The 18,527-nt window shown below is 36.2% G+C and overlaps 1 protein-coding gene across 1 annotated transcript in view; it reads right to left on the bottom strand.

Moving 5' to 3' along the window:
- The window catches only part of LRP2 (LDL receptor related protein 2), a 146,496-nt gene that overhangs the window by 109,427 nt on the left and 18,542 nt on the right, over window positions 1–18,527 (bottom strand). Inside the window, 3 exon segments of the mRNA XM_080398878.1 lie at window positions 18,265–18,383; window positions 18,385–18,457; window positions 18,460–18,527. Of these exon segments, the coding sequence (XP_080255004.1) occupies window positions 18,265–18,383; window positions 18,385–18,457; window positions 18,460–18,527 (260 nt within the window).

The following is an 18,527-nucleotide window of genomic DNA, read 5'->3' as shown; positions in this document are numbered from 1 at the left end:
CTAAATTGTTAGAAAATTTCCATAATTTTAATATTTGTAAATTATACAAACAAACACAAAAATAAAAATAATCCAAACAAGTGTCAGAGGAGCACCTACACTACAGAAACCTATTTAGCAGGAATGTATCAATTTAAAATTCAGAAGCAGTATAGGCTTAAATAAAGGTATGGTATAATTTTCTACATTATTTCTAAGGTCTAAACATTAGTCCTCCCCAGACTCTCTGAGGATTTAAAAAAAAAAAAAAATAATCCCTTTAGCTGATGTGGAAATCTTTTTCCAGGAGTGACTGCTTAAACATATAGAAAGACCTCAGTTTTGTTTTGTTTAATAATGCCCTAATATTTAAAATCTTTCCTCTGAAGTACAGGAAAGTATGTCTTCAGTCAACATTTGAATAGCAAATAATTTAAAAAGAAATTAAGCTTCCAGACATTTATGGCTGATCAAAAGCTATCCTGCTGTCATTCCCTCCTGCTTGACCTACTAAGGATTAAGACCTGATAAAGAATTCATTCCCAGGTGTAAATGCAGCTGGATCAGGCCTTTATTAAGAGTCGACTAATGAAATCTCCAGTCCCATAGGAAAGAGAAAATGCACTGTTTATGGCCTTTCGTTGTTTCTACAGCCTCATAAAAAAGGAGTGAACAGTTTTTATAGGTCCCCAAAACAATGAGCTATAACATAATTAGGTTCAACAGAGCTCTGTTTCATGTTAATCTGTTGTCAGCACCTCAGAGAAGGGAACACTGAAAAAACCTGAGGTAGTAGCAAAATCCAACTCTGAAGAAAAAAAATCCTGTTTCCTGATTTAATTAATAGCCATACAATAAAACTACTTCTTTCAATTATTCTGAGTAATTTGTCCAGAGAAGATAACCTCAGTATACATAAAGCACAACCACCTACTTTTTGAATTCACAATGACATAAATAACACGATACCCTAACTTTCATGTAAAACCAGGCATATCAACACTGTCACATAAACACAGTTAAGTGATGTATTCCTAAGGGATATAGGCAAGCTACTTTATGCAAGGAATGTTCAAATCTGATTGTCTGGTAGTGACATCCTGATTTATAATGTATCCTGCAAATGGTCAAAAATTTCACTTGGATAAATGGTGGTACGGAGTGGTACAGGAGTATGTTCACCCAAATACCTTCTATAGACTAATGCATGATGGTGGTTGGTGGTGCAGGTCTGGGGTTGGTGGTGCAGGTCTCTTATCAACTACCTTTAAAACACAACAACCTCCCTTGCAAAAATGCCCTGAAGGAATGTACAAGTTCACTCTGGAATCCCAGGCCCTCTCACTGAATTTTGCCCTACAAAGCAACATTTCTATATGAGATTAGCAGTTAAAGCTCTAATAAACACAACACATAAACCACCATTTATCAATTGGAATTACTATGCAAAGCAAATACTACATTTACTTGTATATTTAGTATATTAATGCTATTCAAAACCACTGGAATATTCACAGCCACTTACATAAAAAGAAGTTACAATACAGAATGAAATCTGCATCCACATGATTAGAATTCCTAATTAAACAGATGCTCATAAACAAGCAATATGAGCAATTTGAATATTATTTCTACATAATAACTAGCAAAAAAAATTCAAGCACTATGTACAACACTGCTATTTTGCCTATCTGGTATTAAGTTACTACAGTTAAACATACTCTTACAGTAATAAAAATGAGGAAATAACACCAATAAGCTTTTTAGAAAGCATTACAAGCGTAGCAGACTTTGTACGGTATGAGAAATGGTAATTGAATGTTAACAGAAAATCTGCAAATCACGCAGTTCTCCTACACCCTGTAATACTTTGCTGAATTATAAAGTTGCTCACATCTACATACAGTAAATGTTGTATCAATGTCCATTTATACAATTCTTCAGCAGACTCATTATCATGTAATTATGGCATTAGGCTTTTCAAATGTTATCTTTCACACTTACTTATAACTGAAGGCAAAGAGCTCTGAAACAACTACCAAAAATATAAAAGACTATTTCGCTTATCATTGTTTTGTATTATCTTTAGAACAAATAAAATTACATAGCAGATGATGTTAATTCATTAAAAAGACGATCTCTGAAAATTAGTACTAGGGAAGAAGTAAAAGCAACCTGCAGTACCAAGGGCACATCTCACCCATGGTTCTAAAAAGCTTGTGTTTCAACTGCAAACAAAAACAATTCTAACTTTGATAAAGAAGAAAGTAATCAGGGGAAAAATGCAAGATTACAAAATCACTGCAACAAATATCCAGAAAAATATCCAGAATTAAAAAATAACTATGTCAGCAATAAACAGGTTTGTTACTATAAACAACTACACAGACCATTTTCTCATAACTTAACTCTACATATTCTGCTAAAACCAAGTAGTGGAAACTTATGATATTTGAAGAATTGTGATTTAGTTACTATGATTTTAGTTATGCATTTTAAACAGTGTTAATTAAATTAAAAATGTTACAGGCATTACACATGCTGACTGTAACTGATCCACAGAGGAAGCAAAAGGACTATTTCCATTGGTATATGCTATGCAATGTGAGCCTGCAGCACCTGGGTTTCGGCAATAGCAGGGACTGTCAGAAGACAAGAGGTATCCACTTGTTTATTGCCATTATCTGAAGCTTCAGTTCACTGAAGGATAGTCATTAGAAATTTTCTGGAAGGTTTTGCTTTCAGTAAATGATTTAATTTTTTTTAATGGCAAGACAGCTCATGAATCAGTCAGATATTGACAAAATTAATACTAATGAACTAATTTCCATAGAAATTCTGATTTACCCTGACAGATGCTGATAAAACCAGACACCTCTTTCAGGCAAACAGAATCCTGTTAGCGGGATTCCTGGAGCAAATAACCACTGAGTTTAAAAACAAGCAGTAAAACAGTTAGTCTTCACTGACATGCTTAAGATTTGCTAATAGAAAAGAATCTAGGTGACTTTTGAAAGTAAAAAATTCAGAAATTATTGGGGTTTTTATGTTGCTCTAGTTTTACTATAATTCCATTTTAGTCTTTTGGCTTTGATTAAAGCACTAAAATACAGACACAAAACAATGCATGGCAGACCTTATGAATCACACCACAACATATATAAAGAAGAATCTCTGGGCATTAACAAAAATAATTATGAAAGATAAAGATCTGTTTCAATGCTCAATGTTCAGGAAAACACCAAGGAAAAAACAAATACATGATATCATCTTCAATATAAACCAATCCAGTACTGGAAAATGCAAACCAAAGATTAGAAGCGTCACTGGAAAAATATAGCCCAAAACACTATTTATAAACTTCTTACTGTGCTTACTGTCTTTAGGCTTTATGCTAACTTTGTCACTAAATTTCTGTGGTTCCCTGTGTCTAGGTTTATAAAAGACTCCTGAGTGGATGTTTAAGATTCACAGTTTACTCTGATAGAAACAAGGTGGCTAATATTACTGGCTCTGGGTAAGCTACTTGCTCAAAGATTATGCCTGATAGTCATTTTCCACTGAAATAAAGCAACATAATATTGATTTTGTCAGAGCAAAGATTGAACAGAACACTAACCATATGAAATACATTTATTTTTAATAAATTAAAAGCAAAAGAAAAGGTATCTCTTACCAAAGGAAATATACAGGCACTATTCAGTACAATTATCTTATGTTCTGCAAGACAAGTTCTGCACAACAGGTGTTGCCTGTGTAAGAATGAAGTATCCAAGCTAAACCACTGCAAAAGGCAAATCCCACTGCCACTAAAGGATGGTAGCCAACATTCACACCACTAATGAATACTAATGAATGTTACCCAAAGTCACATTAAGTCATATGGAACTCCAGCAGAAGAGAGAGATGTTAATAGCTCCAGGCATTTCACAGCACAATGTGAAAATTAAAGCTTAAATTCAATCCTCTTGTATTAAAAGCAGAACGTCATGTTTGGCTTATAATGGAAACCAATAGTGCCTTACTCTACCAGTCCGCATTACTTTAGACTCACTTCAGTTCCTCTCTGAACAGATCTAGTCTTTTGTAGTTCTTTTCATACATCTTCTACCTGCCCATTCAACATTGAAGTCCCTCATACTTTTAACTTTGGCTACAAATCTTTTGAGTTACATTTGTCATCCACAGATTACGGGCACCATGACTTGCCTATTCTGACCTTACAGAATACTCCAAACCCCCTCATTCATTTTTTCTTTCTTGTGCTCACAATACCTTTGAGAATTGCTAACACCTCTTTAACAGTTCAGCTTGAATGAAAGATTTAAAGTAATGAAAAATGTATTAAGCCCAGGGTAGATTGTACCACTCTCAAACTGTCCACTCAAAAATGAAATTTATGCTGCTGCAATTACTTTACACTTCGGGAAACCTCTCTCTCAACAGATTTTTTGTGTTTAAAAAAGTAACACTCTTCAAGGCAATATTTTTTCAGCTGAACAGTTCCACCTTTAATACATCTGCAGTTTTTCCAGAAATAAATGAAAAATAACTGTACATTACCAGCTTCTTCCACATAACTTGAACAACAAAAAATAATTCACAAGCTCTCTTTTTCCACCTTTCTGCCTTCCAACAAAGGGTACTATTCCTTGTCCCATTAAGCCCTCAAACAGAACAGCCCACTCCAGTGGCCTTGCAGTTAGAAGAATCCTTCCATACACTTTGATGTCAGATTTTTGCCTAGCTTAATTACATGTCAAACACCCTAAGGCTTTGGAATGCTCAGGGAGGGCAAGCTGAACCTCTGGAAATGCCACCTCTGTTTCCCCACACTAATGAAGAAAGAAGTAAAAATCATAATTCAATAAAAACCTTTTCTTATTATTGTAAAATGCCCTGTGATACTGAAAAGTAGTATTCTGTTAGCTAGTATAATAGGCAAATGGACAAAGATTATTTAAACTATAAAGAAAAATAGAGTCTGATAAACTTATGCTAATTTCATATACTTTGAGGTATTTAACTTTCAATCTTTCGACATTCTGCAGACTCCATTAGATTTAATACAAAATATACAGATTAATAAACCACAGCCCACACAAGCATTTATAGGTATTATAGAAAGCAGTGCAAGTTTTATCTTCAGTCTACAAGACCTTGCAAAACAGAACGTCTTTTGTACCTAGATGTCTCTAAAACAGATTATATGAGAGAAATAATTAACTGGCAATATCAACCAAAAGATAGTCCAAATGTGAGACTGCATCCACTTCACATGATTGCAAGATCTCTGTATACAGATTGATAGGTGGACAGGAGACTAGCCAAGGGGCAATCTGAAGCAGAAGAGCTGCAGTGCCAGAGAGAAAGACCTACAATATTAATAGGGAGGTATGGCATTTTTATTACTGACTCATCATCTAATCACATATTATAATAAGATTATTAGTAGTAGTAAAATAGCATCTATAGAATCAGTAGTTGATCAAGAACTCCACGCCTTGCACCATACACAACAAAAAGAAGAGTAATACCCTGGACAGTTTGCAGCATAAAGATGATAGGCACTTGAACTCACCCGGAGGTCCACAAGCAAAGACCAAATGGCACTGTTCTTCACTGATGCACACTTAAATGCTGCTGTTTCTCCAGTATGACTCCAAGTCATCACAGTAGAGGCACACTCAGGTTTGCTGGTATATTTATTAGGCAGCACAAGAAACAAGGCACATGCATCTTGATCCTTCCTGCGGAGGGGCCCTCAACTTTCTACCAATTGGTGTTGGAAGGATTCCTAGCCAGTGACTTCATCTCTAACTCTGGTGTGTTTAACAGTTATAAATGCACTACTCTTCACAAAAATTGCCTACTCTATATTTGAGTCCATTTATTCTTCTGAATGCCAACATCATGTGATGCATGTGCAGAAGTACTTCATTTATTTGATTGTTTTATTATGCACTCTCTATCCCCCAAACAAAGACACAGACATTTTAGAAAACCTTCTGGTACACAAATCATACAGATTATTTTATAGAGGGATGTGGAAATGATAAAGAACTGAACTTGAAGCAACACATCTGGTTCTCCACTGACACTAACTGGACTAGGAGATTGGGTTCTAAAGTCCCAGTTGCACAGCTTCCTCAAAAAAATAGCAGAAACACATTGATGACTATAATAAAATAGCGTTTGAGCCACCAAACAGCAGAAAATCATACATCTAGCCCCTCTTCCTAAAATCCACTCACATGTAGAAAGTTACAGGTTACTGGATTATAAATAGAACTGATATTAGGAGGGCAAGAGGAATGAAAACAGAAGAGAAACTTATATTTAATCTTTGCTTATTTGTCTCTGTCTGTAAACCTACCTGGATATGCAGAGTCTATTTCCATCTCAGGTGAATGAGCTAGCTACACCATACCCACAGGAGAAGAAATTTTGAGTAAACCACATCCTGATTCCAGTGGGATGATGGGTATCAGAAGTTGTAATAAATGGATCTTGCTTATCTACATTTAAAATTTTTACTCTCCGAGTTTTTATTAAAAAGCACCTTAAAATTCAAGAACAAAAGCGAAAATTTTGTCTTTCAGTATGGACTTAGAAATACCACATTTCAGTGCAGCAACAGCAGATTTTTATGGTTTCCCTTTCAAAACCATTTGCCCAGTAGTAAAAAAAAATAAATTTTGGAGTCAGTAAAATCTACATTATATTCTGTGCTTTCTGTCTGCATGTTCTTGTACATACAGACACTTGTCAACTAAAATCATTGTTAAAACTAAAGAATCAAATCTCATTTTAATAATGCTCACATACAAAATCTTTTAAAATAATATTTTAAATTAGCATATTCTATGTTAAACTATTTGTTTTCAGTTATAAAAGGACTATAGGTTCATTTCTGCTAAGCCTTAACATAAATCCAGGAATTAAAGAAATTCAGGATTTTAATCTACTGAAACTAAGCAGAAAAGCTTTCCTACAAAGAAAAAAGGGTTCAAGTCTCCTGCAGACATCAAGTTCAAAGGAATGACACTGTAAATGCCTCCTAGCAACGTTAAAGATACTCATAATCCTCATCTTCTCTACCTTCTTTTAGCTTTATTAATTGAAAAAGCAACAAATGCAAACAACCTGGTAAAAATAAAAATAGATTATAAATTCATTTTTAACAAATTATTCTTTTTTTTTTTCAAGTATAAGCCTGAACTAGTAATAAAGAGAACAAGATCCTAATTTTCTGACAAACTACACATGGACCTTTTAGAAAAAACTTTCCGTTTTAAATTATTTTTTTCTTAAAGCTCTGGTATTGATAACAAAGTAACTATGGTTTCTATACTATCACTTTAAAACCAGCCATTATGGAAAAAGTAAACAAAATTAAAGTATACAATATCATAATTTTTTTCACACTGATCCTAAATGTAAAAAAATATAAACTTCTTAAATTTAATAACATGACAGTTTATTTATCATGCATGCTCACAAACAGCACATATCCATACTACATATGTTTACCATCACATGGTACTATAAGCAAATTAGTCAAAATTAAGTTCCTTTGTAATCTTGCTTTAACTCACACACTTTAAAAAAGCAACAAGCAAACTCTTACTATCTTCTCAGTCCTATAACAAGGCAGGAATAAGAATTAATCCTAATTCTAACAGACAAGAGGTGATACACGGTAATTCTAATAGACAGGAGATGATACTCCTTTCTACTGATAAAGTAAATATTCCTTATATTGAACAGACCAGGTTCCTCCTTCCGTTTAAGTCACAGCCAAATTTCTTCTACTTCAGTGATAACTGAGAATCAGCCATTAATTTTGGTTGGACACTTTCTTTAACCCCAACTGTATATCAAATATTTTCCAAGGTGAGACTAATAAAATCTATTTGTGTACTTTCTTAGAGAATTTATTAAAGTTATTAGCTGCATGGCTAAATTAAAGAGAACCAGTATTTGCAGTACTGAAAGACTAGCCTTCACAATTTAAAAAATGTATTTCAGACACATGACATGTAAAGAACATATTCTACACTAAATTGGATAAGCTCAACCAGTAGTCTCGACATTGGGTGTCTTAATCCACACAAGTCAACTGTGATTGTGTTAGCTGGGTAAGTGAAGCAAGCACTGTGGATCTCTAGGGAAGCATATATGCCTGAGCTCTCCTAAAACCCAGAAGCTTCTTTTTCGTGAATGGCACATTAAATATGCAAAAATCTGTTCTAATTGACCAAATGACATAAAGAGGAAGAAGAACAAGCAAACACAGTAGAAACCCCCAGTTACCCAGAGAAGGAAGCATCCCAAGCATCTTCCTAAGAATGAACCTTGCTATTGGCCCCAAGGCTGCTGTAGAATATCAATCGGGTAACAGAGTGAGGGGGAAAATATGAGCAAATGAGGAAAATCTGCAAGAATAGGAAGTATTTACAACTACACTGGGGCCAGGGCTGGTTAAACAACTTAAAGAGAGCAGTACATACCACTGAGAAAGTCCAACAGATACAGTACCAGATGATAAAACAACCTTCTCAGGAAACTATTCTCATTTTCAGATCTGTACTGTTTTTTAAATAAATTTTCCAACTATGTGCTATTTGTTCTCAAAACTAGACCCCATGCTGAGATGGTGAGCTGCATTCATTTCAGTCATGCTTTCCCAAAAACTGATGAGTCATTGTAGCACTTGGAATCAGCCTCAGTAAGAGCCTTCCATTCCAGTTGGTGCCAGTGAAATCACATAATTTTTTTATATTTCTTTTATGTATTATTGCTAAATTGAAAATTGTTATGCAGTATATAATACTGTCAAATCATAAACCTACTGGAATACTATATCAAGTTATTAAACGAAAAATGAAACGTGTCATGCAATAAATTAACACTTTCCCTTACAGATAATAAACATGGTAAGCACATAAAGCAAAATCTGTTTCTCCCTTCCCACCTCAGAACCCACATCTATAACAAAATTCTTCACTAATTGAGTAGCACCATCATAACTAGTGGGACTCCAGATAGAAAAAGACAATTTAAGCTGTGTCTCAGAGCTTCACAGTCATCATTTTGCTACTTCATTTTTAAATGTGATATATTTTTTTTATAGTTTTCAGTTTAAAAATAAAAAATAATAAAAAAAAAACCTTTCACCCAAATAGTAATACTAGTGAGCATGTCAAATTAAAGAGGCAAAGTGGTTTAATTCATCAGAAGGGAATAAATACAGAAAATATCATCTCCCACTGAAACATTACCCTTTCTATCAGCCCTAACAGAAGTATTTTACTTAGATCTCTCTGAACCAGGCAAACTCTACTACTGTCAGATTTACCAACCCATTTCGATTTTTTAATTATGCTTGATTCTGCTGCTACTTCCCTTCATTGGTGGCTGCCAGACATAATATTTTAAGTAATTCCTTAAATTACATTAGCTAGCTACTCAAAGCAGCATTCCAGGCACAGAGGTAAGTAGCAGGGAAGAAGGGTCTCCAGCTCTAGCTTGTGTAGCTGGATAAACCCTACGCTTGCTGCATCCTTGGAAACACAAGAGCATACAAGTATTGCATGCTATGTATTTTAACCCAGAAGCAAGCACACAAACCCACAGGAAAGGCACACATTGTCTCCCAAGTTTCACAGTGGTAGCACACAACATATAAATAATATTGCCCACAGAACTGTTGGCATTTGCCTACAGACTTGCAACCTTTAAATCTTAATCCCTTCATCATACCAATAGTTTCCATCGGTCTTTCAAAATGCATGCTAGGAATAAGGTTGCAGCCACACCTGGCATATTGCAGGCCACAAAATCAGCATCTCTGTACCCTGTGTTTAATGAAAGATATTTTCCCTTAATGGGGTGATAGTTTGGGTATGTGTCTCTCTCTCTACTACCTTATGAAATTTCTTAGGACTTAAATCTCTGAGAATTCTTGACCCCCAATAGAAAAAGTTAAATAAACCAACAAGCTTAAAAGTATTGGACATACAAAAAAAACCAACAACAAAAAAGAACCAAAACAAACAAACAAACAAACAACCCACAATTGCTAAAGTGTCTTTTCTTTAAGAAAGCAAACAAAAACCAGGGAGAAATGGTTTCTGTTACCTAATAGGTGATGAAGTCTTAGTATGGATAAACCAATTGATCAAGGTTTGAGCTTTTACCTCACTTGTAATTAATTTAAATTTGCTACTCATTTTATTGAATTTAACTATTAATCTTTTAGTTTCTTTTTTCCTCAAACAAATCCAAGAAATACCCAAATTTCTAAAGGATTTAAAGTTCAGCTTTAAAGTTTTATTATTTTTTGTATTTTCACTCTAAGATAACCATTTCATAATGCATTCTGTGGCAGGCTTAATAAAGTTTAAAACTGCAAAACTACTAAAAGCTGGTAATGACGATTTAACAGTGGAAATGCAAAAATCCTGTTATGTTTTTTCAATTGCCTACAGTTACAACACGAATTCCATGACAGGATTTCACTTCTGCAAGTGACAAAGGAGCCTGATTTTCATCGTTGTCTTTACCCAGGCTGAGCTCCCAGTGAAGGAGATGGCCAGCCTGTCTGAGCAAAAAGACAGGCCACAACTGAGCTGTGTCTGAGGCTCTACTCATATTTCCTATTGGTTTAACCAACAGAAATTTGTCAAGGCTGAGATTAACAACTGCAGTAGATGCAGTTTAATTACTCCACTAAATACCTTTCATGTACTGCAAAGTTAAAAAAAGGAATTTTAGTACTTTGCTACATTCACAGAATACTAGGAACAAAAATTCATTTTCAGTGAGGTTTCAAGGTACGTTCTGTGGCTGACCATACAGAAAAATAAAAACTGCAAAGCTAAGAAAAACAGCTTGTATCTTCATACCAAAGACACCACAAACTTTGGTCATTCATTTCAGACACAAACAGGAGCTTATTTGTTTCACATGAAATGGTTTAAAAAAACTATTAGACCTCTCAGTAGTATAAGTTATTTTTATTAACACAGCTAGAAGGCCAACAAAAACTGCAGCAGCATTCCATGTGCTTGGTTATTGTCCAACTCATTTATTGCATTGCAGGTTGAGAACAGCCCTACAATCCTGCTCAAAAGTGAACACGTGAGCAGTCCCATTCAAGTCAAGCCATCTGTTTACACTAGACAACTTTACAAAAGGGTTTCCTGCAGTGCTAACACTGGTACTCTGTTACATCAGCCCTGATGGGACCACTCATGTAACTAGCATGCTAGCCAAGCATTTCCTGTATGTTCTTAGCAGAAGCATTGAGCAGTGGTTGCATGGCCAGCTCAGCCAACCCCCTGACTGACCATAGGAACAAAGGTGTCTCTTTTCTCTCCCTTTTTCTACCTCCTCTCCTCCTCCCACTTGATGCCAAGGTTCACTTTCTTTTCCAGACTCTGGTAACTGCATGCTGCTGAAAATCACTATGCCACCAGGAACCACCTAATACCCTAAGCCTGGTTTAGTTTTCCTCCAGGTTTCTAAGTGAAAGCAGCTCACAGAGAGATCCTATGAGCAGTGGTGCTAGCACAAAGCAGGTAGCAAGAACTAGAAGGCTGGCAGCAACGTGGGAGTGGAGCACTGGGAGAGAAAGGGAAGAAGAGCGGGGCCTCCTGCTTCCAGCAACAGTGAACTGTTCACTTGGCTCATCACTTGTGAAACTGTACCCTTACATCACAAGGTATGACAAGGGCTTGATCAGATCTAAATGGGGTCTCCCACTGGTGTTTAATAATGTGAACACATCTGGGCAAATCCTGGGGAGGATTATTGATATATGTATGTACTCTAGTTCTGCAGGCCCCATACTTCCTCAAACTAACTAAACTCTGGTATATTTATCTGAATTGATAATGTGCACAATGGCTTCTGAAGATAAAAACCATTACTTAGATTCTAAATATATCAGTGAATGTGTTAGTTCCTGGGATATCTTGTGGACTATGCCTTTTATTATTTTTTTTAAGAGATGCCACAGAACACACTAAAACCCCCATCCTTCCTGCTCCACAAAAGCATGAGCCTGCAATCCCCATCAAAGGGAGACCCTATTGGAATAGACCTCCATTCTTCCACTCAACTCAGCAGGGTGTAGTATCATGACCTGCTTGCACAAGAAAATAATTGGGTAGACACATTGCTGCTGTAAACAGTGCCCTTTTACTGAAGATCTGGCTTCTTGATTATAAAACAAAGGCAACTTATTCATGTTAAAAGCACAAAACAGAACAGGTCATAAAAATAGAACAATTTCAGTCAACTCTTATATGTCATTTCATTAATCCAAAACAAAACTTGTAACAGTGATCCTTAGATCTCTAATCCACTTTAAGCATTGCAAAACAAAGAAAACATTAAAAGCCTTGAAACCAATAGTAAAAGCTTATGGAATCCGCTAAAGGCTATCCATTCCATTAAATATTTCTACGCTTACTTGTAACACTTCATTTTCTTTAACTGTTCCAAAAGTGTGCTAAGTTAAGGAAGCAAAAAGCAGTTAATAAAATTAACATTATCATAATGAAGTAGACTTCAAAATGGATCTCAATAATAAGCTATTAAGAGATGTTTACTCTTCACTGAATCCTATTCTATCTCTCTTAGATCACTACAAATCAAGGATAATTTCTTTGAAATTAATGGAGTTACGCTGAGTTGACTCAGAAAAAAAACCCTTGTTGTTCCTTCATCTAGAAACAGCTCAAGGTATCTTTAAGAATAAAGTATAATTATCACAATTATATAAAGCAGCACTTCAGTTTTAAGTAATTTGTAAAACAGCTCTGTCCTGTATTTGCCACATTCAAATGTAAAATATTAAAAAGAAGCTGACAAATTATCTGATTATCATCACTAATTAGCCATAGTAGAATAAAAACATCACCTTCTCTTTAAATAGATGTCAACCTATAGATCATTAGTTAGAAGAGACCTTTAATGTTTTTCAACAGTGACAACTTCTGTAAAGTGTAATTTGCTTTGAAACATCCGAAGTGCTATATGGTTCCAGCACTTTTTAAGCAGAGCTCTAAAACAGGAGAAACAATTATAAACTCTTGCTTTAAAAAGTGATAGCACAGTGTGATTCAAAGTTCCATATTTGTCTCTGTGAAGAGTTTTCACAAGTTCTCACATCTAAAAATAATATTGTAGGAAAGCTGAACAGAATTTGGTCCAATATTCATAAAGATAAAATTAGCTACCTCTACAGCGTGCCTGTTTACTGCTCAATTAAAAATAAAAGTATTCATGTAAAAAGAAAAATCTTGACAGAAGAACCTCAAGTTCAGTGCTAAATAATGAGAAGTTAAAAAAACGCCATTGGGCTTTGATCTGGCAACAACCTAACAGTGGAAGAAGGCATATAGAGGGGGAAAGGCCCCAAACAGTGTGATTGATTTCACATCAATCCAGGAAGCCCAAAAGGAAAAGAATTAAAAGGCTTTAATGAAATTGCATTCTACCTTTCCCCCAAATGAATCTTTGCTCATTTCCTGCAAAACACATGGAAAGTAAATCTGGATTAAAGTAGGATTTCATTGCTCAAATTTCCAATCAGCTCAATTTATGAAAGAAGGTTTTGGTTTGTCTTAAAGGGAAATAGAAGCATCACATACATCACACATTTATTTTAGCTGAAATCTCCTTAGATGTTCTGTCTCTGTTTGTCTTGACTCTTGTAGCTTAATTATTTACTGTAATTCTAGCATTTGGCATAGAACCTAAATCTAACCAGGTGTCATCCAATTACTGCTTTCAATTTTTAACTAAAATTCTGGGATTTGTCCCATTCCTCACTTTAGCTGATTACTTTGCAAATTCCTGATATGCTTTGCTGAACAGAATACAGAAAAGAAAAAAAAAAAGGAGTAAATTATTAAGAAAATTCAAGAGATGTACTTAAAAGGTCTACTCATTAAAAAGAACCATAAAAAAAATAAGTCTGTCAGTGCACAGAAATACCACTCATTAAATAAATGTGAGAACATCATAATGTGTTTCACTGATAGGTACTTCTAAATTGTCAGCCTTCAGGCAATAAATTAGTTCAGAGCCAGGCAGATGGACACTCAATGGGATTTTTTCCTCCTAATTTTGTGTGAGTACATCTCCAAGAGAAACCAAGAAAATTATACTAGTGCAGGATTATGAACACTGCAGCCCATAGGTCATGCACAATACCTATTAAATTGTATATCAGGATTGCATAGGTATACGCATTTTCTTTGCCATCCTTTCTCCCTTCTCATTACTCCCAAATTCTCAGTCCCCAAGGAAAGTCTCACTCAAGGTCTTCAAACACTAGGTCTTGGCAGGGGCGTAATCTTACAGACAGGCTTCTCTGTCATTTAAATGTGCACAGTGCTGTACAAGGGAGTATGAATACTGACTCTGGCCTGTCGCCTACAGCAACACCACTACACATCATCCTACAGATAGATTAAATAGATTTGAGTGAAGGCAATGCCTAAAAACTACTGAATTATTAATTTTGAGATTGAACTATTACAGTGTTTGACGGAAAAGCACGTTTCCCCTTGCCATTCTGGAAAGAGCTTCTGTAGCTCTTCTCTACTTGGTCTTATTGTACCTATTCAATTACTGGCCTCACTTCATGCAAATGTTCATTGTGATTTCTGAGATATATCACACCATATAGATTCATTGTTAGAATAGCCTTCATTCTCAGGCTAATAGAGACCTTATAATGGTAACAAATTTTAGTCATGTTGGCCAGGGATACATTTCAGCTGATGATTTATCATTGCAGAGATTTAAGAAGTAAATCAAATTTGATACATTAACTTTTATATCAGAGCAAAGTTTCTGTACAGATCACGTTTTGCCAAGAAGCATGCAGAATAGATAATCAGCTTCCCTATAAAAAAGTATTTAAAATTAAGTCTTCTAATCTTGAAAACAACAACAGAAACCTTAAAAAAAAAAGGCAGTAAACTATGATTTATTGAAAAGAGGAGCAAAAAATACTAGAAGTCAACCCAGCTGTGTTGATCTGGCCTCTTAACTCAGTATAGAATCCAAAATTCAAAAAAATTAGCATATATGTGGAGAGAAAGACCATTAATGGAGATACCTGCATTTCCAGAATTTGAAAGTTTACACAAATATTATGAATATCAGCATAGAAAATACACAGCCTGGCTAAGCAATCATTCATATGAATCAGTCATCTTTGATTCCATACACGAAGTGTGCTAAGGAAATAACAATATCCTCAGAAGTATCCACCAGAAAAATGGGGGAGGCAAACAGCAATTTAAACGTTGAAAACTACACAATACAGTGAAATCCTGGCCTTTACATAGCAATTTGGTACTTTGCAATAAATTGCAGCACAGTCAGAATTTCAGAGTGAGTACATGCAAGTCTGAGAAAAGATGGCACTGGCATTGTTTTGTAACTTGCACTAGTTTAACAGAATTGGTGACAAAAATCAATACCAATGTCATTTATTAAATATTTCATACTATTTTAATACATTAAATTTATTTTCTGGAAGATTTAAATCATCTCTGTTGGAATTAGGTCATCAGGACATAAGGGATACCAAAAAGCAATGAAGGAAATTTAAGTGATTTGAAATATGTAGGTTACAGAAATATTAACTACTATATATTTGTGAAGAAAGTTCTCAATACTTTTTGTCTAGAAAGAAGGGTTTTGGTTTTTTTTTTACAAAGAAAAACATATTTCTCTGAATTATGTATATATGATCTTATATAAATGAATTATTTTATAAAGAAGCTAAGCTAACAGTTCCTTTGGTGCTAAATCATTTAAAAAAAATTCAAACACTCTCAGGAACTAAATCCTCATTCAAAAAAGTACAGCGGGCCTTCCATGTTATATAAGGTGAGCCTGATAACAGATACGATGTGGAATATTGCAGGAGTATTTAGATCTAGTATGCTTTGCAGTAATGTTAAAGAACTCATTGTTCAAATGTGAAGTTGCCCTAGTGATCTCATTTGACCTCTTGCAAAACTGCTGAGAGTACAACATCCATCCAGTGTGTCTACTTTGTGACTATGAGCGTGAAGCACTTTGAGATTTCTCAAAACAAACATTAAGGTTAATCCCGTGATGCTCCTTCTTCACACTACCTTCACTTAGGTAGTTTTTTAGATTCCAGCTGCAGTTTTTTCTAATAAAAGCCCACAGGCAACCAGTTTTGCAGAGTAAAGGCTGTAGAACCAGGCCCTATACTACTGGCAATGACAAGAGGTGGTATTTTTTTTCAGTTTATAAGTGGTCTAACTCCAGTAAATCCAGAATTAGATAAATCAAGGAAGAATCCTGATACTATCATTTGAGCAAGTGCTCAGGTGCAGCTACTTCTAGAAACATCTAGCTTATATGGGGGAGCACTCAGATATCGCCACCAAACCCTTCAAAACCATCACAGAAGCACCTTTGAAAATACTGAGGATTAGACAAGATAGTATGATTTTCACCATTTTCCTTCTGAGCCTTGGAACTACTTTCATGATTCTTGTAATATTTTTTTAAATGAGTCTGACATGATCTCAACATTCAGGGAGCTAGAACTTAGAGATACCAAATATTTCACAATAATATTCACAGTGTGGCCAAGATTGCTATCCAGAGATTTTACTAGTATCAGTTACCTGTTAACTAAAACTGCACTGTTTCATTTGCAGTTATTCTACTCTGAAGGGGGTGGGGGGCAGATTGTGACACCACAGTAAAAACCTTCTGTACTTCCACTGCCTATGGATGCTAGTTCAAACCTTCCCTCTGCTTATCCTGTCATGTCGTTTACCAGGCACATCTTGAACAGTCCAAAGCGGCTGTAGAGCAAAGAAATAAACTTTCAGATCAACACTGCAGCTTCCATTCTACCCAATGTAAAATAATAGTACACAGGATTATGCCCGGTGTGACCTCCTTGGCTAGAGCTTTTGCAGGTCTCCTGCAGCACATTAGCTATCTTCTACTTCCCTGCTCGGGAGTGGGAGCTAACAGCAGTTGCTTACTTGATTCTGTCTAAGGAGCTTAAACTAAGAGTTGAGCAAAGAAAGCAGATTAACAATTTGAATGCACATGTAATACACAGACACACACAACCAGCAGGACTGCCAGGTCAATACATGGGGCCGATGGAATGCACTTCAGCCACCCTTGCTCCAACAAGACAAGCTTCGTTTTCATTGCAATTAAACCGCGAAGAGAGGGATAGAGGAAGAGATGGGCTGCAGGCACAGGCTGTGAAGAAGACTTCAGACACAGCTACTTCCATCCCTAGCAGCCAGATTAGTACCAGAGGAGCGGCACTCAGCCTGCTCTGCCCGTCACATGCTCCCAGATGTCGCCTAGCAACAGCAAAGCTCAGAGAAAAAGTTCTCCCTCTCTCAACTTCAAATCTGCGTCTGAGACCGACTGAGGGGAGCTTATTGTGCTCCAGACTAAGCATCTGTTTCTTTCTTATAGCCTTCTGTAAATGACTGCATATACCACACGTACGCAAGCCTGACCACGCATAAACCACTCCCCCCGCCCCCCGCGCCAACAGGCACAACCTGTCTACATGCAAGTGCCACAGCCTGTGCACTTCTCATCAAAAACAACTCTAGGTACAATTTTAGTGGTCACCAAACCTGCTCTAGGAATGCAGGTGAACTCTGCTCTGCAAAACCACCCACACTTCAGTAGCAAGAAAGGCACAAAGATTGCAAGGAAAAAAAATGAAAAAACTCTGGAGTGATTTTTTTTTTTAACCTTATCCAAAGCCAGTAAGCTGTACTCGCTATAGGAAAAGCTGCCCACTTGCATGTCTGCAAAACTGAGTTTAGACTGTGGAGTTGTAAAGTCTGACCTGTCCCTTCAAATTTAGCAACATTTATGTGTTACTGTCTTGTACAACCATAAAAAAAGTTTGTATAAACCAGAAAAACAACCAGAAAAAGACATCCTGGGATAATTTAAAACTAAGATGAAGTGAAGTTAGAGCCGGTGGTGTTTGTAGTGGGTTTTAAGGCGCTACTTCCTTTTCCACAACAGAAATTGACTCCAACAAATGACTCCTGAAAAGAGTCAACTGTCTCCCCTAACTATTAGAAAGAACTTCTCGAATAGCCTCCCGTTAACCCTCTAATTTCCTGCACTTTTGTCTTTTTCTCATAGAAGTCCCCTGGATAGGGATGTGCTCCTTGCCGTGCAAGTCCCGTTCCGGAGAGGCTGGAGCATAGCGCTTACCTTGGCAACTGCCCTGCATTATGCATGCAGCGAATAATATGAGCAGTTTGCAAGCAGTTGCTGCTCTTCCATCCATCCGATGGTGAGGTCCCATCTGGGCTGGGATGCTCCAGCTCCCTCAGAAGCTGGCTCCTCGACTCCGGGGTGCTGATCTGCACAGCAGCAGCACAAGGAGCCTGGTGTCTTTTTCTTATCCCGCTAGTTGCAGAAGAAAGGCGTGTTCGACTGTTGAGACATTGCGTTTTCTATAAACTCCCACCCTC

The sequence above is a fragment of the Falco punctatus genome, assembly GCF_963210335.1.
Source record: "Falco punctatus genome assembly, chromosome: 8".
NCBI classification, from domain to species: Eukaryota; Metazoa; Chordata; class Aves; order Falconiformes; family Falconidae; genus Falco; species Falco punctatus.
The sequence above is the reverse complement of the archived record's forward strand: the minus strand, read 5'-3'. Positions and strand labels throughout refer to the sequence as shown.